This window comes from Haplochromis burtoni, unplaced genomic scaffold, assembly GCF_018398535.1.
Source record: "Haplochromis burtoni strain Fernald_Lab_line unplaced genomic scaffold, NCSU_Asbu1 Contig_431, whole genome shotgun sequence".
Taxonomy (NCBI): domain Eukaryota; kingdom Metazoa; phylum Chordata; class Actinopteri; order Cichliformes; family Cichlidae; genus Haplochromis; species Haplochromis burtoni.
The window spans coordinates 219,478-244,977 of record NW_024582792.1 but is presented as its reverse complement, the minus strand read 5'-3'; the positions used below and the strand labels follow the sequence as shown (position 1 = coordinate 244,977).

The 25,500-nt window shown below is 39.1% G+C and overlaps 1 protein-coding gene across 20 annotated transcripts in view; it reads left to right on the top strand.

Moving 5' to 3' along the window:
• The window catches only part of cacna1aa (calcium channel, voltage-dependent, P/Q type, alpha 1A subunit, a), an 85,532-nt gene that overhangs the window by 15,866 nt on the left and 44,166 nt on the right, over window positions 1–25,500 (top strand). For all 20 annotated transcript variants that reach the window (XM_014341403.2, XM_042213274.1, XM_042213273.1 and 17 more), the window contains exons 2-18: window positions 3,495–3,600; window positions 3,880–4,019; window positions 12,693–12,784; window positions 13,408–13,560; window positions 13,859–14,046; window positions 16,032–16,135; window positions 16,254–16,369; window positions 18,309–18,353; window positions 18,463–18,546; window positions 19,543–19,749; window positions 20,050–20,162; window positions 20,400–20,512; window positions 20,597–20,728; window positions 20,952–21,024; window positions 21,363–21,480; window positions 23,622–23,689; window positions 23,848–23,954. In XM_014341403.2, coding sequence (XP_014196889.1) covers window positions 3,495–3,600; window positions 3,880–4,019; window positions 12,693–12,784; window positions 13,408–13,560; window positions 13,859–14,046; window positions 16,032–16,135; window positions 16,254–16,369; window positions 18,309–18,353; window positions 18,463–18,546; window positions 19,543–19,749; window positions 20,050–20,162; window positions 20,400–20,512; window positions 20,597–20,728; window positions 20,952–21,024; window positions 21,363–21,480; window positions 23,622–23,689; window positions 23,848–23,954 — 1,959 coding nt within the window. The remainder of the gene's footprint in view (window positions 1–3,494; window positions 3,601–3,879; window positions 4,020–12,692; window positions 12,785–13,407; window positions 13,561–13,858; window positions 14,047–16,031; window positions 16,136–16,253; window positions 16,370–18,308; window positions 18,354–18,462; window positions 18,547–19,542; window positions 19,750–20,049; window positions 20,163–20,399; window positions 20,513–20,596; window positions 20,729–20,951; window positions 21,025–21,362; window positions 21,481–23,621; window positions 23,690–23,847; window positions 23,955–25,500) is intronic.

Below are 25,500 nucleotides of genomic sequence, written 5' to 3'. Positions count from 1 at the left end.
TGTGTGTCTGTGTGTAATTAGGCCTCACTTGTGGCCTCACTTACCTTTACTTGGCGAGACATCTTTGTCTGCAACCTACTGCTGTCCCTATTACAGTGTACATACACATACACATGCTGAATGTCAGTAAATCACAGCCCAGTTTATCTATTGCTTTTATTGCAATCAATAAAATATGAAATTTCTCTCTCTCTCTCTCTCTCTCTCTCTCTCTATATATATATATATATATATATATATAGTAATGTAATGCTATAGTCTAATGTAGTGCAAACAAAAAGACAAAAATATTTTGTCTGAGGTAGTGCTTCTCTTGACTTACCACTACATCTTCAAATAGAGCTGTTAAGGGAGCCACTGTTTATGTCTAGTTGCTTTGACACTTTTCATAACTTCAATCTCAGACTTTAAGAGAGATTTTAGACACAAATAGTTGCATCACCCTGTTAAATTAACACTGTCCAAATAGGTTAACAGATGGACAGGACTGATAACCTTTTCCTCCAACATTAGCATTATTATTTTATATTTCGCCCTGGCCACTAGCCGCTGCCGTAATGATAACAGAAGACTAATGTGGCTAATAGATATAAAGGTTCAAATTCTCTATCTTTCCCCTTTTCACTCAGTTACATTCATGCACTGTCACGGATTAACACATTTACATGTGTATACATACATTTATATGCATAGCTGGGAGCAAGGAGGCTAATTGAACAGCGCCTTGGGTTTTCTGGTAATGTGTGAAAAGTGGTCAAGCACATGCACACGATCTCAGCACACATAGACACTCACATACATTAAACACATGATGAATGTTCTATAAATAGCTTCTTCGCCCTTTCTGTCTTTTCATTGTTCAGTTTTCCCCTCCCACCCCTGCCATGGGATTGGCTGCTCCCAAAGGAAGCATGAAAGTAGGAAAAAAAGGTGACGAAGAAAGGGAAGGAATAGATTTCGACCATGCGTTTTGTGTATATTTATACACAGTGTGATTTTTCTACTTTAGTTACTTCTTTTGGTCCTCTGATCACTTTTTTTCTTAGTCTGTTTACTTGATTCCTTTAAATGTAATAATTTATCCCATGATTTTAATGAGATAGAGGCACTAACTAGGGAAGACTCGGCCTGTGTGTGCATTTGTGTGTCTGGATGTGTGGGCGTGTTTGTGTGTTAGAGAAAAAAGAACGATTTAGATATATGTAATAAGGTACTCCCTCTCTCTCTCTCCCTATCTCTGGCTCAATTTCTGTACTAGCTGCCGGATGCTACATACTGAGAGCCAAATGGTGATGCCACAATAAGCCTCAGTCAGTGCCCAGGCATGTTATCATCAGTGATGGGAATAACGGCGTTACAAGTAACGGCGTTACTAACTAATCTAACTGATTACTATTTCTATAGTTACAACGCCGATACCGTTACTAACAAGAAAACGCAGTGTGGTCGCGTTACTATTTTTCAACAAACAGACGGCTGAAGCTGTGTTCAGTTTACCGCATCTTATATCAGTTGCATGGAAGTAGCTGTAAGTAATCTGGGCACTACAGCTTTAAGCAGCTGCGCGTGCTCCCGCGGGTGGCAATCACTTTCTGACCGACGATCACTTTTTGGTACAACACCTGGAGCTAAGGGGGCAAAACAATCGCATGAGTGCTTCTGTTTGACTGAGGAACACTAAAGTAGTCGTGGTAAGCCAATCACATGACCACTTTAAGATGACAAAGCAACAAGGTGATATATACCAGTGTTTAAATTGTGTTGATAGGCCACGTAAAACCAGAGTCATGATAAACAATATATGCTGAGTTTTTTCCTCAATAGTTTCGTCACGTTTACTGTCTAAGGACAGCGCTAGCAAGCACTCTCTGCTTATGACCCCCAAAAAACAAACAAAAAAACGCCCTTTCGTGTTGGTGGAAAAATGTACCTTGTCGACCAATCAACAAAAGGTATGGCAACGTGACTTTTGGTTGTTTAGAGGGGGAAGTTTTAGGAGTGACAGGCGGCAAGAAAGAGAGAGAGAGAGAAAGAAAAAGAGAGAGAGCCAGCTTTGAGATGTGAGCGATTTGTGACATTTAGCATGTTTGGAGTGTGTAGTTAATGTGTTGTCTTGTGTAGTTAGTGTGTAGTGTTGTGGATAGTTTGGTGTTGTGTGTCAGAACAATGAGGCGATTGCTGTCTCCAGGTAAAAAACAAACAAACAGGAGTGATACACCTGCTGCTGTCAGGCCTGCAGGGATCAGGCTGTGATGTTCTCTTTTATAGTCGACAGAAATTATTTTTTTGGAGTGGCACAAATAATTTGTGTGGCATCTTATTGAATGCAGAACAGCTGATTGTTGTGTAAATAGTTTGAAATGGTTATAAAAACAATAGTAAAAGGTAAATGGCTGCAAATAACTTGTTGTTTGTGAAACTTGTGCTTATGATTTTCAAATTGACAATTTAATTTGCATTTAAAGTTATGAAATAGGATTCAATAAACAAGTAATGTAATAGTTACTTTCCAAGTAATTAAATACTTTTAGCATCTTTTAACTCAGTTACTTTTTTGAAGAAGTAATTAGGAACTATAATTAATTACTTTTTCAAAGTAACTTGCCCAGCACTGGTTATCACACACTTACACAAAAAGACACAGGCTATATTAAAGTGTATCTTTGTTTTGCTTGTCCGTGTGGGTGGTGTGTTATCAGAAAATATACTTAGCAGAACATATTTAACTGACTCATAATGATGGCTTGTGGGTGTGTGTGTGTATTTGTGTGGGTAAATAGTGGCAGAGAGAAGCCAGACTGTGGTCCATTTGAGTTGCTATATTTTCTTTTCACACTTGCTTACACTCAGTGAATTCAAACTGCATATATATTTGACCTTCCTTTTGACCTTTCATGTTAGGGTAGGGATGTTTTCTATATTATCCCTGACGTTTTTAGCAGGCCAGGTAAGTTAGCTCAGTACGTTATAAGTGAATCTGTCCAACAAGGCAGTGCTGCAATTTTTTTACTTTTCTGTTGGTGCTGCTCTGTTCTTGCCACAATGGCAAGATGATAATAGCAACTCCTGACCTAGTATGTGTAAATTTGCACATTATTTGTAACACTTTTAAATAACTATCCAACTATCCAACTGTGCTCTGTTGGATTAAGGCAGTGGTTCCCAAACTTTTTTTGCTAGGCCCCCCTTTGTTTTACAAGAAAAATACCATGCCCCCCCTGCAAGGGGGGCGGACCCCACACTTTGGGAACCTCTGGATTAAGGTGTGGTAACTATGGAGTACGTATGAACTGATTGTCTTGTTCAAGCAACCAGTTTGAGTTGATCTGGGCTTTTATCTTGTTTAAATGATGCTCACTTGGGCATTTCAGTAAGGGCTTCAGCTGCATCACTCCCGTGTGACAGGGTGATGAGATATTTGTGTTAACAAGCAATTAATGTGGTGGTTTGTGGTTCAATTAAAAAAGATTTGTTCCTTCACTGAACTTCCTCACTCCATTTGAGTGGATGATTCTAGCCACCATCATTGCCAACTGCATTGTCTTGGCTCTGGAACAACATTTGCCTGATGGGGACAAGACGCCGCTCTCAGAACGCCTGGTAAGCTGAATAACCAACACAAAATTGCATGTGTTATACATGTAAATGCAATTAAATTCAGGTGATAGTTGTATATTTGTGAGATAATTTTTTATTTTATTTTTTAAAATTTATTTGGCACATGAGACTATTTGCAAAAATACTTCTGAAACTCATTCGCCAACTGCCAGCTAACTTACTTTGTCTTTCTGTGCCTTTTAAACCATCATAACCTTTCCTGCTTTTCCTCTCTCCTGTCTTTCCACTCCTCCTTTGCTTGTTTTCTCTTGTGCTCCCCAGGATGATACAGAGCCGTATTTCATAGGAATCTTCTGTTTTGAGTCGGGAATAAAGATCCTGGCGCTTGGTTTTGCCTTCCACAAGAACTCTTACCTGAGAAACGGATGGAACGTGATGGACTTTGTCGTAGTGCTCACAGGGTGAGTATTAAGCAAATGTATATGAGCCAAGCACAGACACATACATACATAATACAGTGTGTAACCTTTATTTAGATCTAAATGTGTGCCTGACTAAACTCAAACATAACAAAGGATTTTCCAACAGCATGTCAAAATCTGTCATGTGTTTTAGTATGTTTGTATGCATGTATGTGTGCAAGTGTCCTTTTCCTGCTCCTTTGACCTAATGAAAGGCCCCATTCTGGGCAAGGCAGCAGTCAGATCACAGAGCAGAACTGCAGGCAGCCAGCAGCCTGGGTAGTGAACAAATGTCACCACAATATAGACAGCGACAGAAGGGGTGGGGAGCACAGGGGGAAGCAGCACTGGAGAGAAGGCAAGAAAAAATGCAGGTGCCGCTACCTCAATAGAAAGAGAGACACAGTAGGAATGAATGGAAAGAGACAATGTAAGAAAGGGAGATGAGTAAATAAGATATTTGATTTGAACATTCAACGAGAAGGTGAAGACGAGGGCAAAGGGAAGCGATGGAATGCAACCTGAAACCTGTCACAGAAACGGTGTCAACAAGGCCGAGTTCAGACATGATGGGATTAAAATGATGGATTTACTATTGCCTTCACTTATTAGATTATATCTCACATGAAAAGACCAGAGACATTAGATAATAGGTTTGATTGACAGAAATGAAAGACAGAGAAGAGAAGCGGATGATGGTGTCTACACACATTCAAATGGGTTTACATTTTACATTCTTGCTCATTTGTCTGTGCTAAATTCTGTTTTCCCGACGCATCCATCTGTTAATCCATCATTTAAGCTGACTGTCAAATGTCATTCCTGCTATCCTTCGTGTTTCTTTAAAGACACAGTAAGCCTCTTTTATGTATCTACCACTGCTACACACCTGTGTGACGCTGCAGGCTGATGTGACACAGATGAATGCGATGCATGAGTGATGCATTAACAAACGACAGTGTTTGCATGTCTCACTGTTGATGTTCAACTGAAGCGCAAATTACCTGCAAAACATAAAAACTGCAAAAAAGCTAAAAAAAAAAAAAAAAGTAAACTGGTTGATAATTTATTTTTGAAATCTATTTAAAAGTTGTTTCTTAACAACTTTGCAAATTCTAGCAGCAATACAATCGTGTCGCTGTTTGGGAGTGGTGGCACAGATTATCATGTTGAGGGGATTATGTCCACTTGTGTGTGCATGGGGTGAATGGTGGGGACTTCATGGGGTAGACGAAGCAACCGGTGAATCCAGTGATTGCTCCTTTCTGCCCAAATTTCTCTGTCTTGCACAAGGACACCACACATGCACTGAGCAGACACCCAGTGCAGCAGTATGTCCTTATGCTTTAATAAGAGCAATCACGAAGCCAAGTTCCTCTCAGCATGGTGCGATAGAGCGACTGAAACAGAGAAGAGAGGTGAGAAGACAAGTGTCAGCATGACAGCAGGAAGTAGTGAAATGCCGAGAGGATAAGGAGGTACAACAGAAGGAAACAAGAATGTCCTTAAAGCTGATCTTTGATTTCTTTTGCCAATTTTTTCTATTTTACCACTCGATCTGTTGGTAGATTATTCTCAAGTGAATTGTCATTGGGGGGAGACAAGATTAGAAAGGAGTGTATCAGGGGATAGCTCAGGTTGAGCAGTTTGAAGAGAAAGTTAGAGAGGTAAATCTGGACATGTGCAGTGGAGGGATCGTGGATATACCAGACAAAGGATGTTGACAATAAAGATGCCAGGCAGGAGGAAAAGAGGAATATCAGAGGAAGACTTATGCAGACGGTTGGTGTAAGAGAAAAGGATGCAAGGGTTAGGATGAGATGGAAGCAGATGATCTACTATGCTGACCCTCTAAAGGGAGCGGCCAAAAGAAGAAGTGTTATCTGATGACCTCAGGGCAATCACTGTTAAATGGCACACATTGGAAAAAAAAGCTAGATTTGTTTGAATGGATTATGTATGCACTATTTTATCAGCATATATTAGCCTTGTTGACTACCCTTTCTAAACATAATGGCCTTCATTAATGACATCTATTTTATCCAAGTGGTTTTGTGGCCCTATTTGGAATTTAGTGTCATAAACATGTAGGATTTTATTCAACAATAGCTTGACAAAGAGTTGCAAGACTTCAAGGTGGTTATTTATTTGCAATGATTTTTTGTTGACTTCTCAGAAAAGGGGTCAATAAATAACAGCAACAACAAAACAAACAAATTAAAAAAACATCAGCATTAACGAGTGGAGTTTCACAGCGAGTCCATCACTAACAGATGACTGACAAGTGCATCATAAGCAGTCTTGTTCTAGACCTGACAAATCACCCATGAAAATCCAATGGCAATGATGCTGTGCTGAGTGTCTGATACATTATGAGCTACTGTTTTGCAGGTTCAGGTGTGAAGTTAGGGCAACACAGGGGTCAGCACTGTCACCTTACAACAATAATGATTTGATACAAAGGTGGTGGTTGGTCGAAGCCTTTCTGAGTGCAGTTTGCACTTTTTTCTTGTGTCTGTGCAGGTTTTCTTTGCATACTCTGGGCTGTAGCTGTGGATTTAATTAAAAATGGTGAAAACCTTGTCATTGATTGACAGCTCTGCTTCTCCCCAGTGTCATCTGGGTGTCACCAGCTCCACCCCATCTGCTGCTAAGTAAATTGATGGATGGGTGGATGGATGGATGGAGGCGTGAAATGATCAGATTCAGGGATTATTTCTCGAAGAAACAACCACATTGGTGTATAGCCTAAACAGCAGCCATCACGCTGTAACCCTCCCTGTCAACCAGCTGTGGTCTATAGCAATATTTACCGAGCAGCACATAGTGTACACACATAGTACATTCCCATGATGCATTGAGGACGCTGCCTGCAGTCAATACATTTTGCACACATGTGGCGCACTCGTTCTTTGTTGTGCTTTCTATGAATGGCCAGTGTGTTTTTAGCAGTCCAGCTCTTTGAAGATGAAAGGCTACTTGGCCTTTCTATCAACCTTTGGTGGAAACCTTTGATAACACAGTGACCACATGGGCGCGTGCACACACACACGGCCAGACATTTCCACTTCAAACATTCTTTTCCGTGTCCTGCTCGCCCTCCCTGCACTTGCTGGCGCTCTCTTCAAACACATACAAAGACAAACACACAAATAGCACTTAACATGTCTGAATACATCACCGAGATTAGCTATTTACTCTACGGTCTTGTTCCAAGTCGTCTCATTTGTGGGTGTTGACCTGTGTGTTGTAGTTAATTGTCAGAGTGGCTTGACAGTGAAAATAAGCTGGTTGGATTTGTTTGTTTCTTTGTTTGTTTTTCTACACCCACTATTGATTATTAGCCTAGTTACATTTAATTTACAGCTGTTCTTGCATTGCATCCTCTTCTTTCTTTTGCTTTCCTGTACCCGTGTTAGGACTTTTTGATTAGATTCAACAGCTAAAAAGAAGCATAAAAAATGAATGAAGCTAGAACTACTATTTCAGTCATTTGTAATAGATGTTATGGTTCTTTCGTAAATGTCAAGAATTCATAGCCTCCTCCCTGCAACTCTTCCATAGACTCCAATATTATAAATGCTCCCAAAATTCGTCTGAAAATCAGAAGTACAGGCTGTCTTTACACTGTCATCACATCCATATAATAAACTCCACAGGCATGAAAACTGAGAATTTTTTAGACTGGACATTGCTGGCGCTTACGGTGAAAGAATTTTGTCAATACGACTTGTAGTTTTTTCTTGGGAAGCATTTGTTTCGGGGTCACTTTCTGTTTATTTAAAGCAGCAGAAGAGAGGCACGTGTCTGTGTGTGTGTGGTGCCACTGGGTGCAGTCTCTATAGCAACCAGGCTCACACCTGTCTGCTTAACGAGCTCTGTCTGCCACTCTGCCAAGATTAATCTTAAACACTTCTCTTTCAACTGCTGCTGTGGTCCACAGTGTTTGCTCTACAGCCATCATTTGACCCTTAAAACGTAGCCATCGTTGTTCTCTTTCCAACAGTGTGTCTTTCAAAGCTCAGAGATGTAAACATTTTGAACTGTGTGAATCCAAGTAGATGGATAAAATTCTAACCAACCCATATAAATACACTGTATTTTTAGTCAGGAGTTTGTCTCAACAGCAGGAAAGACCCCACTTGTTAAATCTTTCCTGTCATCGCATTTTGACAACAGGAACATAAAGAACACACTGTTGTGTAGAACAATTCCTTGGGATCATTGCAGTTCAAAACTGATTTTGACAGGACTTAGGGTCTTCGATTTAGAAGCAGTTTTTCAGATTTGACAGGGTTTTGCACACTGTAATAAGTATATCAGTAGTCAACTGGATTGAGCAATCTGGTTGTCCCATTAAATTCAAGCTTATTGTTCATTGGTGGATTTGTCTTCTACACACAGGTGGTTCAGATCTGGGCATTTGAAGTCAGATGATGACTTTTAGAATCATCTTTTCTGACTGGACGATCAAAACTTACAGGATTTACCTATCTTTAGTGGACTTTCCCACATTTTAATCATTCAGTGATTTAAATAATATGAGGTTTCATTATTCATTCAGATGTTTTATGACTCTGAATTTTCTTTTGTCATAACTCAGGTTTTCCTAATTTACATTTTAATCATGTTAAGCTATTTTTCAACTTTTTATGTGTGAACGTCAGCTTTCAACAGTTCTGCACTTTTGTTTTCAGGTGAAAAATTCTGTATTTTTCAGCTCATTCAACATTTTTAACTTAACATTCAGCAATTATTTCATTTCAGCTCAAAACATTCAGCTATCAGCATCCACACTGCAGTTTCTTCAGAAAATGCATTTTCTAGTTTTCATTGTGAGCTTCCTGAGCAGAATTGTGTAATACTCCACACAGAAGGGACCGAGCTGGCCAGAAAACTCCATGCTCTAAGGTGACTGTGCTACCCACTGCAAAACTGCACCATCCCTAAGGAGTATGCCTTCCTGTTTAAAATGTGTTTTGAAGTTATTGCAATTTCCTGCAGCTTTAACATTCAGATAATTAAATACTGTCTAGGGCGGTCTAGAGGTACTACCTCGCCATTTAAAAAAAAAAAAGTGTCTAGAATTTTGCTTACCAGACTAATGCAAAGCTGTATGTGATGCTTTATTCCCACAGTTTACAAATTATTAAAGGGAATTTCATTATAAAAGAAGAAATGAATGCAATGAAAATGTATGTGCAGTCTAAGCAGAACTGTCAAAATCTGCTCAAATGTCCCTCTCCACTGTCACTGCCACCAGCTCTTTGAGGAACGAGGGGCATACCAATGTGCTTCCAAGCCAGTTGAGAAAAATGTTCTTTCCCGTGTGTCTTGGGTCTACCCTGGGGTCTTTTCCCTGTTGAACATGCCCAGAATAACTCACCTAAGAGGCATCTAAGAGGCATTCTATTCAAATGCTAAACCCACCACAACTGGCTCCTTTCTTGTGTAGGACAGTGCTGTACTTTAAGCCCCTTTTGAGTGACTGCGCTACTTACCCTATCTCTGAGGATCAAGCATTTTGTGTGTATCTGCAATCCTTTTCTCCACATTGCCATAGGTGAGAATAGAAACCCAGATCAGCCAGTAAATTATCAGCTTGGTCTGGCTTTGGTCTCTTTTCCCTACAATGGATCTCCCGGTCCACCTGCGGCAGGAGACGTGGGCTCTTGTGAATTCTGGGAGAAATTCTGAGTGTCAGCTGATTGTCGAGGTCTGATTGCTGGCTCAAGAGACACTTAATATTTTATTGATGTTATAAAAACATTAAAGAGCATACTGGTGCATTTAATGCAAAATATTTGAATCATAGTCACAGATGCAACCAAGGAGACAAGGACAGATAACAGGAGAGCTTGGAGCAGAGATGGTGAGATTCAGTCAGTGATGTGGACAGAGATATTTAGCTGGATTTTAGCTGAAGTCAGCAGGAAGCTGCAGAGGGAGATAGCAGGGATAAATGTTGTTTGTATAATGCGTTGGTTTCTCATCAGAAGTGGAGAGATGAGGTTTTTGTTATAGCGATGTTGCTTCATCTGATTCCCCTTAACCATTTGCTCTCCTTTTACTTACATGCAGGTGTGTGTGCATTCTGTGTGTGAATTTAAAGATGTACAGTAGAGAGCATCTGTTCCTGGCAGGGAAGAAATTGTTTTCCATTGATTATTCCAAATGACCCAGTTTCCATTGTGCACACTTGAATAAAATTATTTTCTCTCAGTATGTTTAAGCTTCAACCAACACCCATTTGCTGTGCAGATGCGTGCATCCGTGTGCACGGGTGTTTTTGCATGTATCGTGTGCAGATGTGCAGCCCTGCATGTAAGCTGCAAAACATTTACATGAAATAGAAAAGAAGACGAAAAAAAACAAAACAAAACAAAAAAACAATCAATCTAGCTCCTCCCTTGGCCCTGTTACCAAGGTGATACAGAGATTCTATCAATGAGCCAAGGTCCCTGTTGCCATGGAAACACTTATGAATGAGAAAGGACCCGGTAACCGTGGAGACAGTGTGAATGAGGAACTGCCTCATCAGTTTGACACTATTTGTGATGGCAGATGAAATCACCGTCATGTTATTACCATCATCGTTGTTACTATCGCCATCACAGTTATCAACATCATCATAGTTCATTATCGTTATTGTCCAGTCATCAGCGTTGTTAATGTTTTTTACTGTAATCATAGTCACATCACAGAAATAGATAAAATAATTGGATTTGTAATCACAGGTTGTTTTTTTGGCAAAGAGTTTCTGTACTGCGGTTCCAAAAATACTGACACAGGTATACGTGTTCATCTTTTATATGTAAATGTAGATGTGTTTCTTCATGTCAGCACACAGATGTTTTTGCAGCATGATATACAGGTTTTTCCTTCTATGAAATTTCACTATTCTCCTTTTTATATCAACACAGTTCAGTTTAGAGGGTAAATATTCCAACTGATCCACTGTTCTTTTTGCCCTTACATTTAAAATCAGTATAGCATCTATCTAACTCACTCTTTTCGCCCCAGTTGCACTTATGGTAAATGTTTTTTTTTCCCCTTGTGCAATACCTAGTGCAAATTTACCATCCTCGACTACATCATCTTCATCTTCCCTTCATGGCTATCCTAACTTGCATTAATGTAGCACTCTGTTGTTGCCAAGCATCTTTCAGGCTAATGTATCCTTGAGCAAAACACTAAATCTGTACTTCCTTTGTTGGTCATCTTGCGTAGCAGAGGGCAGCTCGGTTATTTCCTGGTAAAGCAGCATTTTCAGCAATAAAACTCACTGTTTTTTTAAGCAGAAAGCATAGTAAAGCAAATTATTATCATCATTAGTAAGATGCCAGACTACAGTTATTTACTTGCATTGCTGAACAGAAAAATTTGTTGAACGTTAAACTTGATTCATTCCGGGCTTTCAGATGAGTCCAATGAGTGTTCTGATTAATTAAAAAAATAAAATAAAATAAAATATATATATATATATAATATATATATATATATATATATATATATAATTTATATGTATTAGTAATTATATATAATATTGTGTATTTTTTATTTTTTTTTTTTTTTTTTTTTTGCAATTTATCCTAAATACAGTTTCTGCAACTTATAGGTTGAGTTCCCATTAATATAACACTGAGTATTATCTCTGTGTGATATCTGTTCTTTTAGAAATATCATGCAGCTGAAGTGCATTAACACCTCCTACTAAACTAGGATCCTCTCAGTTACAGGTCAGCGTCTGATGAGGCATTTGATATCACACAATGTCATTACAAGGACCCCAGCCTATACACTCGTGATGAAGCACCAACCACTTGGGGGGTGGGCTTCCTGGTAATACAATACCACATTCAAAACCACAACCATGCATGCCTTCAACCAAAAACCCGGAGTTGGTGTCAATTTTCCCTTCTATTCAAATGTGAAGGAATCAGGCAGACCTTAAACCTGTGATTAAGACTGCAATGTCACTAGGCCTCTTAGAGGAACACAGGCAGGTAGAAATGTGTCAGAGAGACTGGACGAAAGAGAGACAGAGGGAGAGAGATAGAGAAGTGGGAAGTTTGATGATTCACAGTGTGCGTCAGACGATGGGACTGACTACAAGTCTGGCGGCACGAGGGAACATTTTAATCCTCTACTTACCCATACACACACACACACTTGCTGTTTATGGCATTTATTTTGATGATGAGTGAATATATAGTTGCAGTAGCACACGCTAATATGTGTTTACTCAGAAGAGAAACATCAAACATGTAACAATAAATAAGCAAGTCATAATCTTTCTGTTTTTCACTCTCTTTTTATTTCCTTAATCCCGTTCCTTCCCTCTCCTCCCCATTTCCCCATCTTTCTCCTTTTTCGTTGTCTAGTCGCTCTCTCGTCTTGATACAAAAACACTTTCCATTCAGCCCATCCCTCTCTCACCCTGATACACTCCTCTGTCTTACTTCACTTGTCAGCCGTATCGATCAGTTCAGCTCTTACAGGATTTACATACAGAGCTCACCCAGTTGTTTGTAATGATCTGGCATGGGTTTGTGCATGTATGAGAAAATGGAGAAATGGAGAAACTGCGAGGTTGACAGACTTTGACAAGCTTGCTAGCTTAAATATTGATTCTTTGTGCTCATTTCGGTGCATTTGTCTTTTTCCCTTTAGAATTCTATCCACTGTGGGCTCACAATTCGACTTGCGGACACTCAGGGCTGTGCGAGTATTGAGGCCTCTCAAACTGGTGTCTGGTATTCCCAGTAAGTCGATATTCTTCATCTGAGAAAAATTTGAAAAAGGCTATCTTCACCTTTACCTTGAACCACATCTTTGTCGTTGCTTAACAATTGAGAAAGCGATAAGTGCAGAACATCTTTAAATTTTATTTGGGGATCAAAATAGCATGGAGAAGCATTTTGTGTCAAGGTTTTATGCAGCTTCTGTGTTGCTCTGCATAATGCAACAACAAAAGTGGTACTTCTGTGCACACTCTGCTCATTTTTTAAATGTTATAGTGGCAGTAATGTTCCAGCACTACTGCCACAGCAGTGTTATTAATAGCCTGTTCTCCACTATGGGCTTGAACAGGCATACCAGGGCTTACTCATCATAAAAGTCACTTGGGTTTCTATGAAAAGCCAATTAGAGCATCACACCAGTAGGTGCTACAATATATATGTTTATGGTTTATTTCTATTTATTATAAGTTTAATGATTGGGTATAAATGTGTAATTAGGATATTCAAGTATTTCTTTACAGAAAGGTAGCATAACTGCAAACTAATTGAAATTAGTTTTAGGATAAAGAGAGCGGATAGATTAAAATGAAATGTATAAAATGATTCTTCATAAAATCTTAATACTTTATACCTGTGTGCTTTAGGCTTACAGGTGGTGCTCAAATCCATCATGAAGGCCATGATTCCTCTGCTGCAAATTGGCCTGCTGCTCTTTTTTGCCATCCTCATGTTCGCCATCATCGGCCTCGAGTTCTACATGGGCAAATTCCACAAAACCTGCTTCGACAACATAACAAGTAAAGGATTTTGTGTTTACACTTTGGCAATAATTCAGTCGGGATTAAATTGCTCGAAGTTTTCCTCAGAGAAGAGTGCACCTGTTCACGCTGAGGCAGACTTTAAATAGTTGCACTGCTAAAATTAGAACTTAAAATAGTACATTTTTGGTATACTGTGCAGTTTCTGCAGATGTAGCCTCATTCAACATCTGAAGTATTTGACGTTTTCTCAAGAGGGATTTAAAATTATTAAATACATTTGCGAGTACATGGAATTTGCTCATACTTGTTTTATCCCACTTTTACGCATGTTTAGAAGAGATCCGGGAAGAGTTTCCATGTGGGGTAGAGCTTCCATCTCGGCTGTGTCCAGAGGACACCGTTTGTAGAGAGTACTGGCTGGGACCAAACTACGGCATCACCCAGTTTGACAACATTCTGTTTGCTATTCTCACCGTTTTCCAGTGTATCACCATGGAGGGCTGGACTGACCTGCTCTACTATGTATGTCAAGCTGAACAGCATTTGCAACACTAGTACACATTCAGTGACCAACGTTTTGGCCACACCAGTGCACCCAGGAAAGCAGAGGATGTCTATGTAAAGGTGTTAAATCTAGCAAGGCAAAAATAAAAGATTTAATAAAGAAGGTCTTGTTCAAGAGAAAAAAAAATGCTACAGCATGATAAAATTCCACAAACCTGCTCTTATCATGTTTGCCTGTTAATTCATCTTAGAAAAAAAAAATACAGTATCAGTTTATTTTGCTATCTGGTGATCATGGGAAAAAAATATTTCTGTCATATTTTGTGGCTGTTTTTTACGGATTAAACCTTCACATTAGCTAAAATATCTATAACAAAACAGCAAACAAAAAGATCTAATGAAGTGCACCTTAGGTTAGCTTTCATGCTTGTCAGACTTATTTTTAAACAAACTCCTGTTAACAAGCTGGAGTAAAATGTAAATTTTACTCCAGTTTGTTAACAGGAGTATTTTCACTCAAAGCCATTTGAGAGTGCGTTCTTTAATCAAGTACAAAAATTAGACTGTTAAAACCTTCAACAATTTCACCTGTGCAAACTGCTTATCTACCTATTAAATGAGTACTAACAATGCCATCACTCATGTCCAAGACTGAATTGTTCCCTGCTGTCAGGGGCAACGGTTGCTGTGGACACCAGAGGCAGATGAGGGTCTTTGATTGTTACTGTAGTCATCTGTTTTTCCCATCTCCTTTCCCTCTCCGTCCACCCAGTTCTTTTACCTTTCTCCCTCTGTCCTTTCCTTTCTCCCCTTATTCCTGTTTGTCTTCCTGAGTTCTGTCCCTCTCCCTCTGTGTCTCTCTCCTTCTGTCCCTCCTTCCCGGTGCTGCTCTATATTTAAAAAGGCCTGTTCAGCCCAAGTTATTCTTGCAGCTGCTCGGGAGGGGAGCAATAAAAGTTTAATGGTAGAAAAAGGGTCTGCGGTACATTGGGTACACAGCGGCGATGCCGGCTTACATGCAGGAAGAAGGAAAGATGGAGGAGACTGGAAGGAAAAGGGAGGGAGGCTATGAGAAAGAGAGCTCGAAACAGAAAAGAAAAGCCCGGGTCTCAAGTTGGGATTGATAAAATCACTGTAAAGGTTGTTCAGTGACAGTGAGGAGATGGCTATGGAGAAAGGAATGAAGAAAAGGTTAAACTAGCATTGAGATAGATAAGGGAGTGATGAAAAGGCAGATGGAGGGCGTTCTTAAGGGGTTCCATAGGAGGAGGGGAGACAAAACAATAAGAACTGAATAAAGAATGATAATGAAAGAATGGTCTGTAAGGGAGGATGGTAGGGACCGAGAGCGAGAGAGCAAAGCATTTGTTATACATTATTTACTCTCTCGGAGCAGCTAAATAGAGTGGCAGATACGCATTTACTTACTGAGATGACTTAAAGCAAAATCATGTCATGCCTGCTTTTGTTTATGTTTCCATAAGTCGTAGACAGCAGTTTAAAGCACATTGTTTCCACTCTTTGATGACAACGTCAAAGAATAAGTCACTAGGATAGCAGTAGGTTATTTTTAATTAGGCTATATAAAGCGTATTATATCTTTAACTTGGTGGTGGTGCATATATATGTACATGAACGTACCTCAATGTGACAAAGCAGGGAGGTAGAGAATGAATTTTGATGCCTTCAGCTTTCAGCAAATCAATATGTATATATAGCTACAGCTGCTCAGTTTTTCAGGTGTACCCACTTTGCTGATTTAAATGAATGAAAAATTCAACCTTTGATTCAAATTAACTGAAAAGTTCATCTTATTAATATTAACCTTTGTTAAACTTCCCAAAGCTCACATTTATAAACCATTATCTAACATTAACTGGTTTCTTTTAATTCACTTTGTATCAAATACTCAAGTAAAGAGCAAAACATTGATTCCTGATTAATTATGTTTGTGTGTGTGTGTGTGTGTGTGCGCTCGCGTGTGTCCTCACGTGTGTTTCCAGAGCAACGATGCCTCAGGGAGTGCATGGAACTGGATGTACTTCATCCCCCTCATCATCATCGGCTCTTTCTTTATGCTCAACCTGGTGCTGGGTGTGTTGTCGGGGTAAGTTTATGTGCATGTGTAAATATATAAAAAGAAACAGTCCCAACGTGCTTTACAGTGGTCTCAGGTGATGATGTGATGTGCAGGGTATATACTTGTGTCATGTGTGTGTCTGCAGCGAGTTCGCCAAAGAGAGAGAGCGTGTGGAGAACAGGAGTGAATTTCTGAAGCTCCGAAGACAGCAGCAGATTGAAAGGGAACTTAACGGTTACCTGGAGTGGATCTGTAAAGCTGGTATATATGACTGAGTGCATGCCTGGCAACATTTGACCATATAAAACACCTGACATGTATTACAGTGTAATACATGTCAGATGTCACAGCAAATTTCTGCTTAGATATTAACACTCAAACCACTGGAAATTCAGAAGACTTAATATATATTCAGCTGTAAGTTTGAAGACCAGCTTGTGTGATGCTGGAATGAAAGTAAACCATCACTTTTTCCCGAAACGTCAAAGTAAACACTTAAAAAATGAGGCCAAAAATCCCTTTTTGTGGATTTTATCATAAAAGCAGTCACAGTAAACATGAGTTATAATGTGACATTATCACAATCACTTGCACAACAGTTGTTATTCAGGGAAGAAGGATCCATATTACATTATATTTTATAGTTATAGCTGAATACACACTGACACCTTAGCACTGACAAGTTTTGGTTTGCTCTTATTCAAAAGTTTCCCATTGCAGCTGCTCTATATGGTTGTGCTTTCTTTTTGCCATTTTTTTCAATGTCATTTACCTTTAACATAACACATATCCAGTAAAGCAGTGACACAAATTTAATGGAACTTATAACACATATTATATCTTGAATATCTTACAGATTACAGACCCTTGGATAGAGAGTTTTGTCCACCTCTCCGGCCTGGTAGCTATCTGTTGAAGGCAGGAAATGTGAGAGAAAATAAGAGTAAAAGAGGGTCTAATCGAATAAAGGGGCAGATAAAGGGGACAGAGCTTTGATCTTCCTGAAAAGACAAATTTTACATAAAAACACAGAAGCTAATAAAACAAAAGAGGGACTACTGAGTGAAACAGAGACTATGATTTAAAAAGATGTATGAAGATGATGTTATTTGGAAATAGTAGTTTAAATACAAATGCAAAGATTCAAATAAATGGTGTTGATATTGAAAGAGTCAGTGAAAATAAATTTCTGGGGGTAATAATAGATGAAAAACTTAACTGGAGAGCTCACGTAAGATATATTCATTCCAAAGTATCACGAAGCATTGCAGTACTAAACAAGGCAAAACAGGTATTCGACAGAACATCACTTCATATTCTCTACTGTTCACTGGTTTCACCATACTTAAGCTATTGTGCAGAGGTCTGGGGCAATAACTATAAAACCACATTACATTCACTTTTTATTCTTCAAAAAAAAGCAATTCGAATCATCCACAATGCAGGTTATAGGGAACATACAAACTCACTATTTTTGCAGTCTGAAATATTGAAAATTGACGATATAGTGAAATTCCAAACAGCACAAATTCTATTCAAAGCAAAAAATAAAGAACTGCCAGGTAATATTCAGAGTATGTTTTTTTTGAAAGACGGAAGTTATAATTTATGGGGTTTTTGTAACTTCAAAACAATGAAGGTACGTACTACAAGAAAAGGCTTTTGTGTTTCTGTTCATGGAGTGAAACTATGGAACAAACTGAATATGGAATTAAAGCAATGTCCAAACATAAAACTGTTCAAAAAGAGTTATAAAAATATGATCTTCTCGATCTATAAAGAAAAGGAAAATATTTAAATTAAGTGAATGTCTCTATTTAAAAACAAACAAACAAACAAAAAATTCATGATGTGATATTATAGTATATAGTATATCAGAAATCTGTTCACTATTTTTATTACAAATTATATCAGTAAGGAAGCTGACTAAATATTCACTGATAATTTATGGCAAAGGGGTGGGATTAAATAAGTGTATACTTCTTCCCACTCCCTTTCAACATGTAAATTAATCAGAATGGTTTTTTGTATGTAATTTGTATAGTATTTTTTTCTCTCTTATTTCTTTTCTAAATGTACTTGTATATTGTTCACATGTTGAAATAAAAATTACCAATCAATCAATCAAATCAATCAAGATGTTGTGGAACTTACGCATAAATGTATAATATATTCACATTTTTGCTTGTGTGTTTTGTAGAAGAGGTCATCTTGGCGGATGATGAGAATGAAAATGAATATGATGGTATCAATTTCCTTTTTCTTTTCGAATGTAATATATAAATATGCATAAATGAATAGCTGAACTGTTGTGTTGTGGGTAAATGTATAAATATATTTGTACTGTATAACAGGTTCTCGTAGGAGAGCCACAAAGAACCACAAAAGCAAAGCTGAGCTTCTAAATTCAGAGGAAGGGGAGGGAGACCTGGGAGTAGGTAAGATGTGTTGTGTTTCTCTCTGTCTGTCTACCACACACACACACACACACACACACACACACACAACAAAGCCATTTTACATCCCCTCAGAGAACACTGCATTTACTTGTTTTGTTTTTTTCTGCAAAAGCTCCCAAACCCTACACATTTCTACCACAGCTCTTAGCCTAAACCTAACTTCATGATAATCTTGCTTTAAAACACACTTATTTCCCATTATGACTGTAAAAAGGAATTTATATCCCCACATTAAGAGTAGCACACAGGAGAAACAGACCCACAGTCAAAGGCAAATCGCAGGTACACAGAGATGCTATCTTATCTTGCATATCAGCATTACCTGACCCTCCTCTCCATCCCTCTCCCGCCCTTCCCTCTCCTTTCTCCCTCTCTGCTGCTCTGCACTCCTAATGTTACATTTTCACTGTCCTCGAGCCCCTCATCTTTTTTTCCCCTATCTTTAACTTGCCCTTGTTATCTCATTCCCGTTTCTCCGCTCAAACCATTTTTTCAGCACAGTCATTCTAGGCACTTCTCTAAGATTCTGAAAGCAAACTTTTTTTCTTCATTCTTTAGAGCAATAATGGACATGGTGCAACCTAGAAATTCAAAATTGATAAGGCAGCTTTGATCATGTGCTACCTTTAAGTGAATTATACATCAATTTGTACTTAAAAAGCAGATTCAGTGCCGAAAGGTTGATTGAATTGTAGTGTTCCAGCAAATAGAAGGTCCATCGATATAGTTGACTCTACTTTGGTAACTGTCCACTATAAAAGAATAACGCATTCTTTTACTCTCCTAATAAGTTACAGAAATAATGGGATGGGATCTTTTGCCTGTATTAAAAAAAAATACAGGCAAAAGATAGCATTAACATTTTAGTGCCAGTGATTGTGTCGCCTTTTTGGTCACTCATTGACTTCTTTTCATTTATGTCACAGTGCAGCTGTTGATACACGATGTACCTCATTTATCCTTTTTGAATGGTAGGTTCACCGTTTGCTCGTGCCAGCTTGAAGAGCTCCAAGCTGGAGGGATCGACTTTCAAGCGGCGGGAGCGGCGGTTTCGCTTCTTTATCCGTCATGTTGTTAAGTCCCAGGGCTTCTACTGGACCGTGCTGTGTTTGGTGGGCCTCAACACGCTGTGTGTGGCTGTTGTGCACTACGACCAGCCTGAACCACTTTCAGATTTTCTATGTGAGTAGGAGGTGAATGCTTGCATACTTAGTGCAAGTATGGGCCGATTATCTCCGCAAATGCACAAATACTTTCATCACAGATTATTGGAAAAGGAGTGGGTGAGCAAATTCTTCATTAATGTGGCTAAATCCATGAAAGAGCTGACCCAGTCGTTTAACACAAGCGCATCCAAGCACACACAGTTTTCCTCTCATGCAGACTAAGTCTTTTTCAAAAATGGTTCTGGGACGAATACACACACAGAGTCTCGCTCAGGTTTTCACCCTCATCTCTTTTTGTGTTCTTCCCTCTGTGCAGATTTTGCCGAATTCATCTTCCTGGGAATATTCTTGACAGAGATGTTTGTAAAACTGTACGGCCTGGGCAGACAGGCCTACCTCAACTCCTCCTTCAACTGCTTCGACTGCATTGTGAGCCCTTCTCAGCTTGGGTCCACACCCAATAAGAAAATAACACAATGTACAAACTCATAAGCGGGTCTATAGACGGACTTTACACCTGTGGGATGAAAACAATAGATGAAAAAAACCTCTGCTATAGACTTTACACAAACACAAATGTGCCATACTGCATGCTGATGTCTGTAGATTATTTGCTCAGTATAATAAATAACTATGTATAATTGCATATGCTTACATTTATATTAGGTGATATGTGGTAGCATATTTGAAGTCCTTTGGTCCATCATCCAACCGGGCACATCGTTTGGCATCAGTGTGCTACGAGCTCTCAGGTTATTGAGGATCTTCAAAGTCACCAAGTGAGTCACTTGTAATACAGTAATGATCATACATTAAAATAAAGGACATGGTATTATCATCATTTCCATGTGTCTGTTTCCCAGGTACTGGGCGTCTTTGCGTAACCTCGTCGTGTCTCTGCTCAATTCCATGAAGTCCATCATCAGCTTGCTCTTCCTGCTCTTCCTCTTCATAGTCGTCTTTGCGCTGCTGGGCATGCAGCTCTTCGGAGGACAGTCAGTGTCTCTCTCCTTCCCCTTTAACAGCCATGATTTAATTTTCTGCTAACCTATTGGTTTTTGCTAATTGCCAGTTGACCTAAGGCAGTTTTTCAGAGCGCTGGTTGTTCAGACAAACATTTGTTGTGCTTGCCTCTGGCTCTCTCAGTCGTTCTCTCTATGCTCACTGTTTTCTCAGCTCCTATTATATATATCTTTTTTTTCATTCTTTCACTGCTAGGTTTAATTTTGAAAGTGGCACCCCTCCAACCAACTTCGATACATTTCCCGCAGCAATAATGACGGTGTTCCAGGTAAGCAGAGGAGAGCGATGTACTGTAAAAGGAGAAAAGGGGAGGGAGAGGCTAGTGGAGGGAGAAAAAGCCGCAAAATCGAAGACAAAGCTGGATTAAAGCTAAACGCTGAAAGGACTAAAGAGGATTTGCTCACGAGGAAGTGATATAAAATGTAAAATGCTACTCTAGAACCCTTAAAGATTATTAGGTGGGAGCATAATTCTGCTAAAACATGTTCAAATATTTAAGTAGTGTGTAGAAAAGAGTCTGTTCTTTGATTATAGCATTTTGAGCAAATATGTGGATGTGAGAGTGCTCGTCATAGCATTGTCTGAATATTTGTGTATGTTTGCCAGATCCTGACCGGCGAGGACTGGAATATGGTGATGTATGATGGCATCAAATCTCAGGGTGGAGTCAACAAGGGCATGGCCTTCTCCGTCTTCTTCATTGTACTCACGCTTTTTGGCAACTGTATCCCTTGACAGTGACATTGCAGATAAGCCTACATGCATGCGCAGCTCTCAGATATTTAGAGTGGAGACATTTGTAGATGTGTTTTACACATTTTTACTTTACTCACAGTAAAAAGTCATACAAAGGTTAAATGCAGATTTTCTTTTACAGTTTTCTTTAGGACAGCCTCAAAGGTGGAATAGTTTAAATGCTTCTTCTACCTATTGCGGTTTGCTGTTGTTTTGTAGTTGCTGTTACTCTGAATAGAAGTGCTACTTTTTTTCTTAGCCTGACTTCCTTTAATCTTTTTTTTTTTTTTTGGCATATCGACATTGAAGCAATTAGTCTTGCATTGAAACATCGAGACATTGCACAGAAACCATCCGACAAACAACCTGCATGATGGTCTGCCTGAGAAGCTCAATTCACTGCAGGGGCCAGGCGCTCTCCAACGGTCACTTGCAAGAGCTTCAGTCAGTGTTGTATTTACTGTTTTATTCACTGACAACCTGTTCTTTGGCACAGCTGACAAAAGATCAAAGTGAGAACGTGTAAGAAAAAGAACAATCTCTGAGAAATAGTCATGCTTCTTTTATTCATGCTGGACTGAGGGCAGAGTCAGCTCTTCATCTTCAGCTACAGAGTCATATTATGTACAATCTCAGTTCTTCAAAGGTTTTGAAGCAGTGGACAAACCCATATATAACATGGAAAACATATTAATTGTTAAAACCGGGACATTTTACTGCTTTATAAAAAAAAATACTGGCTTGTTTTGAATTTGAAGGTGGCAACATGTCTCAAAAAAGTTGGGATGGGGCAACAAAAGGCTGGAAAAGCAAGTGGTCTAAAAAGAAACACCTCAAGGAGTTTGCACCCAGTTAGGTTCACTGGCAACAGGTCAGTAACATAATTGGGTGTAAAAAGAACATGTGAGAGAGTGAGAGAGTCTCTCAGAAATAAAGATGGGCAGAGGTTCACCAATCTGCAAAAACACTGTCAACAAATTGCAGAACAGTATTAGAAAACTTTTCCTGTAATAATGCAAAATTTTGAGTGCTTTGAATATCTGATCATATGCAGTGCATAATATCATGAAATACAGAATCCAGAGGAATCTCTGTGCACAAGGGACATGTTATGTAGCGCTGTGTGGAAACACAGGGAAGCACATAGCTGACAGAGAACCTAAATGCACACAGGATCATGAGAGGAAGGGAAACAGCAGGGAACACCGCTGGAATTAATACAGCCTAACAGGACAGGGAAGCAAAACCGAACACAGAGAACACAGGATGAGAGACTGTCAAAATAAGACAGGAAGTACGATAACACTTGACACTGGGAAGCAGACTAACTAAGGAGACAGAAAAGGAACACCGAACAGGAGAGGCATGGAAACAGAACCTAAAGACCAGATGTCAAAACTAAGACCAGAAACTACAAATATAACACAAATAAGAAAAACAACTAAAAGAACCAGAACCAGGAATATATACATTGAATCTTCGAATATTAAATAACCTGAAATGGATGCTCGCCTTCAGGTGGCACTGCATTGAAAACAGGCAGAATTCTGTGATTCTGTCAATCATTGCATGGGCTTGGGAACACTTCTAGAAATCCCTTTCTTTGCCACGCAGGTTAAACCTCTGTCAGGCACAGTTCATGATCTAGATTGCTAGCATTTTGTCAGTAATTAAAATAGTATATTTTCTCAGGTTAAACATTTGATATTTTCTTTGATATAAATAAAATGAGTGAATAAAATATGGGTTTTATTCGATTTTCAAACCACTGCATTCTGTTTTTATCTACATTTTGTACAACGTCCCAATTTTTCTGGAATTGGGATTATAAGTGATTGTCAACACGGAGATGTCACTGTCATAATCCTAATTGAGATTCTGATAAATCCACTGTCCTGGCATATACTGACACAGACCTGTGTTGTCATCTGTAAGTCGAACCACACACTGTTAAGGGATCTGTATCAAGGATGATACTGTAGCAATAATGATACGCTGCAATCCAATACATCAACTTGCCAAGAGGTACATTATAATATAAGTGGCTTAGCCAATTATTTTATCTACATTTTGTATTCTCTTGCACAAACAATCTCCCAGATGCTGGATTGCTTTTAACTCTGTGTTCAGACACTCTGCTGAATGTGTTCTTGGCCATCGCTGTGGACAATCTGGCCAATGCACAGGAACTGACCAAGGTATAGTACAGTCTAATATGAGTGCAGTTTCTTACACTAACACATTAACCACGAGTTATCCTCCTCTAATCAATGAACTTCTTCTGCTTCCCTCATGTGAATTTTTCCTGCCTTTATCATATTTGGGTTTTGATTTATTTTCTAATCCACATTTGCAGGATGAACAGGAAGAAGAGGAAGCTGCCAATCAGAAGATTGCCCTGCAGAAAGCCAAGGAAGTGGCTGAAGTTAGCCCACTATCTGCTGCAAACCTCTCCATTGCAGCGTGAGTCTCTGTCTCTATTACTTTTGTGTCACCATCTGGGAGTCTAGTACTTATGTCGGACTCAGCACTTTGGGAAGTGGACGGTATAGCACAGTTGAGTGTTTGAAGTCAGGAAAACCGTCAGTGAACCATAATCTGTTCAAGTTTGGATTCTTAAAACATCACTTCATCACCTTATGAACGTGTGGTGATGTTGGTGATTGCAAATAGTCTTTCATCACAATGAGCTTTATTGACTAATTACCCTTCAAAAGTACACAGCCCCACTTTTTTCTTAGAATTGCAATATATTCATTGATCAAATAGCATCTTCCAAACTGACTTTTTTCTGTTTCAATATAAAATTTAAAGTTCATGAATGTAAAAATCCTCTGTATATTTTGCCATTTTGTCATCATAGTGGAATAAATCATGTCTTCATCTATCTGGCAAGGAAAGGAAATTGGGGATAGCCTAAACACACATATACTTGCTTCTCGTCCTTCTCTCTGTCATCTCTTTCTTCTCCTTTACTTTTCGTCTTAGTCTTTGATCCCTTTTCTCTGTACACACAAGGCTCTGTACTTTCACGTCTGGTAAAGTTCACACACTTTGCTCTCAGATACAAATACGTGCATGAAAATACGTTCAGCACAACACAGGGGTACCATGTTTGCTTTTAAATATCATACGTAATAGCACAGTTGTGTCCTTAGCAGTTTGGTGTGTGAGACTGTGCTCACTCATTGTCACTCACAGGTACAATGAACAAACATGCCCTAGAGTTTTAGCTCAATACACTCACACGCACATATGCTTATTAACATTTCCATCATTTCATGAATCGCTTAGGTTCTTGTTACTGTTTGTGCCGTGTAGTGTGCTTCACTATGAAGTGACCATCTGTGTCTGTGTAATCAGTTTAATTTACTTGGAATTATGATATAAATATGTCTTATTTTCACTACAGTTTGTGTGTATCTGTCTGTGTGTGTGTGTGTGTGTGTGTGTGTGTGTGTGTGTGTGTGTGTGTGTGTGTGTGTGTGTGTGTGTGTGTGGATGTATGTGAGTGTGTGAGAAAAGAAGTTTTCAGGTAATGTCGGTTTGGTATTGTATCCAGCATTTCTTCTCTAGGTTACCATGGTTGTTTGTCCAAATTTATCCAGAAAAACAACCTTCACAAACCATGCTGCCTAATTGCTTGAATCTTTTGAAAGCAGACTGTAGGACAGAGGTTTACCATAGAGTCTCGGTTAAGCTTTAAGCATTTTTAGAGCTGCAGATTGCCTTACGTTCTACTGTGCCAGTGTAAATCCAAATCCCTAATTTCTGTGGTGCAAATAAAAGAAAGAGAGAGAGAGAGACACAAAAAGACATTTAAATTCAAGAGGAGATTGTCCCTGTTTTCCCAAGGAGGGATTTTAAACTTGGGGACATCAGTGGTGCATGAAGAATCTCTTAAGAAGATATGGCAGACTCAGAGAAAACTACGTAAAACCAGTTGTAAGGCAACACAAGTCCAGTTTGTACTCTCAAAAGGAAATTGCTCTCTCTTAAACAGCCATGC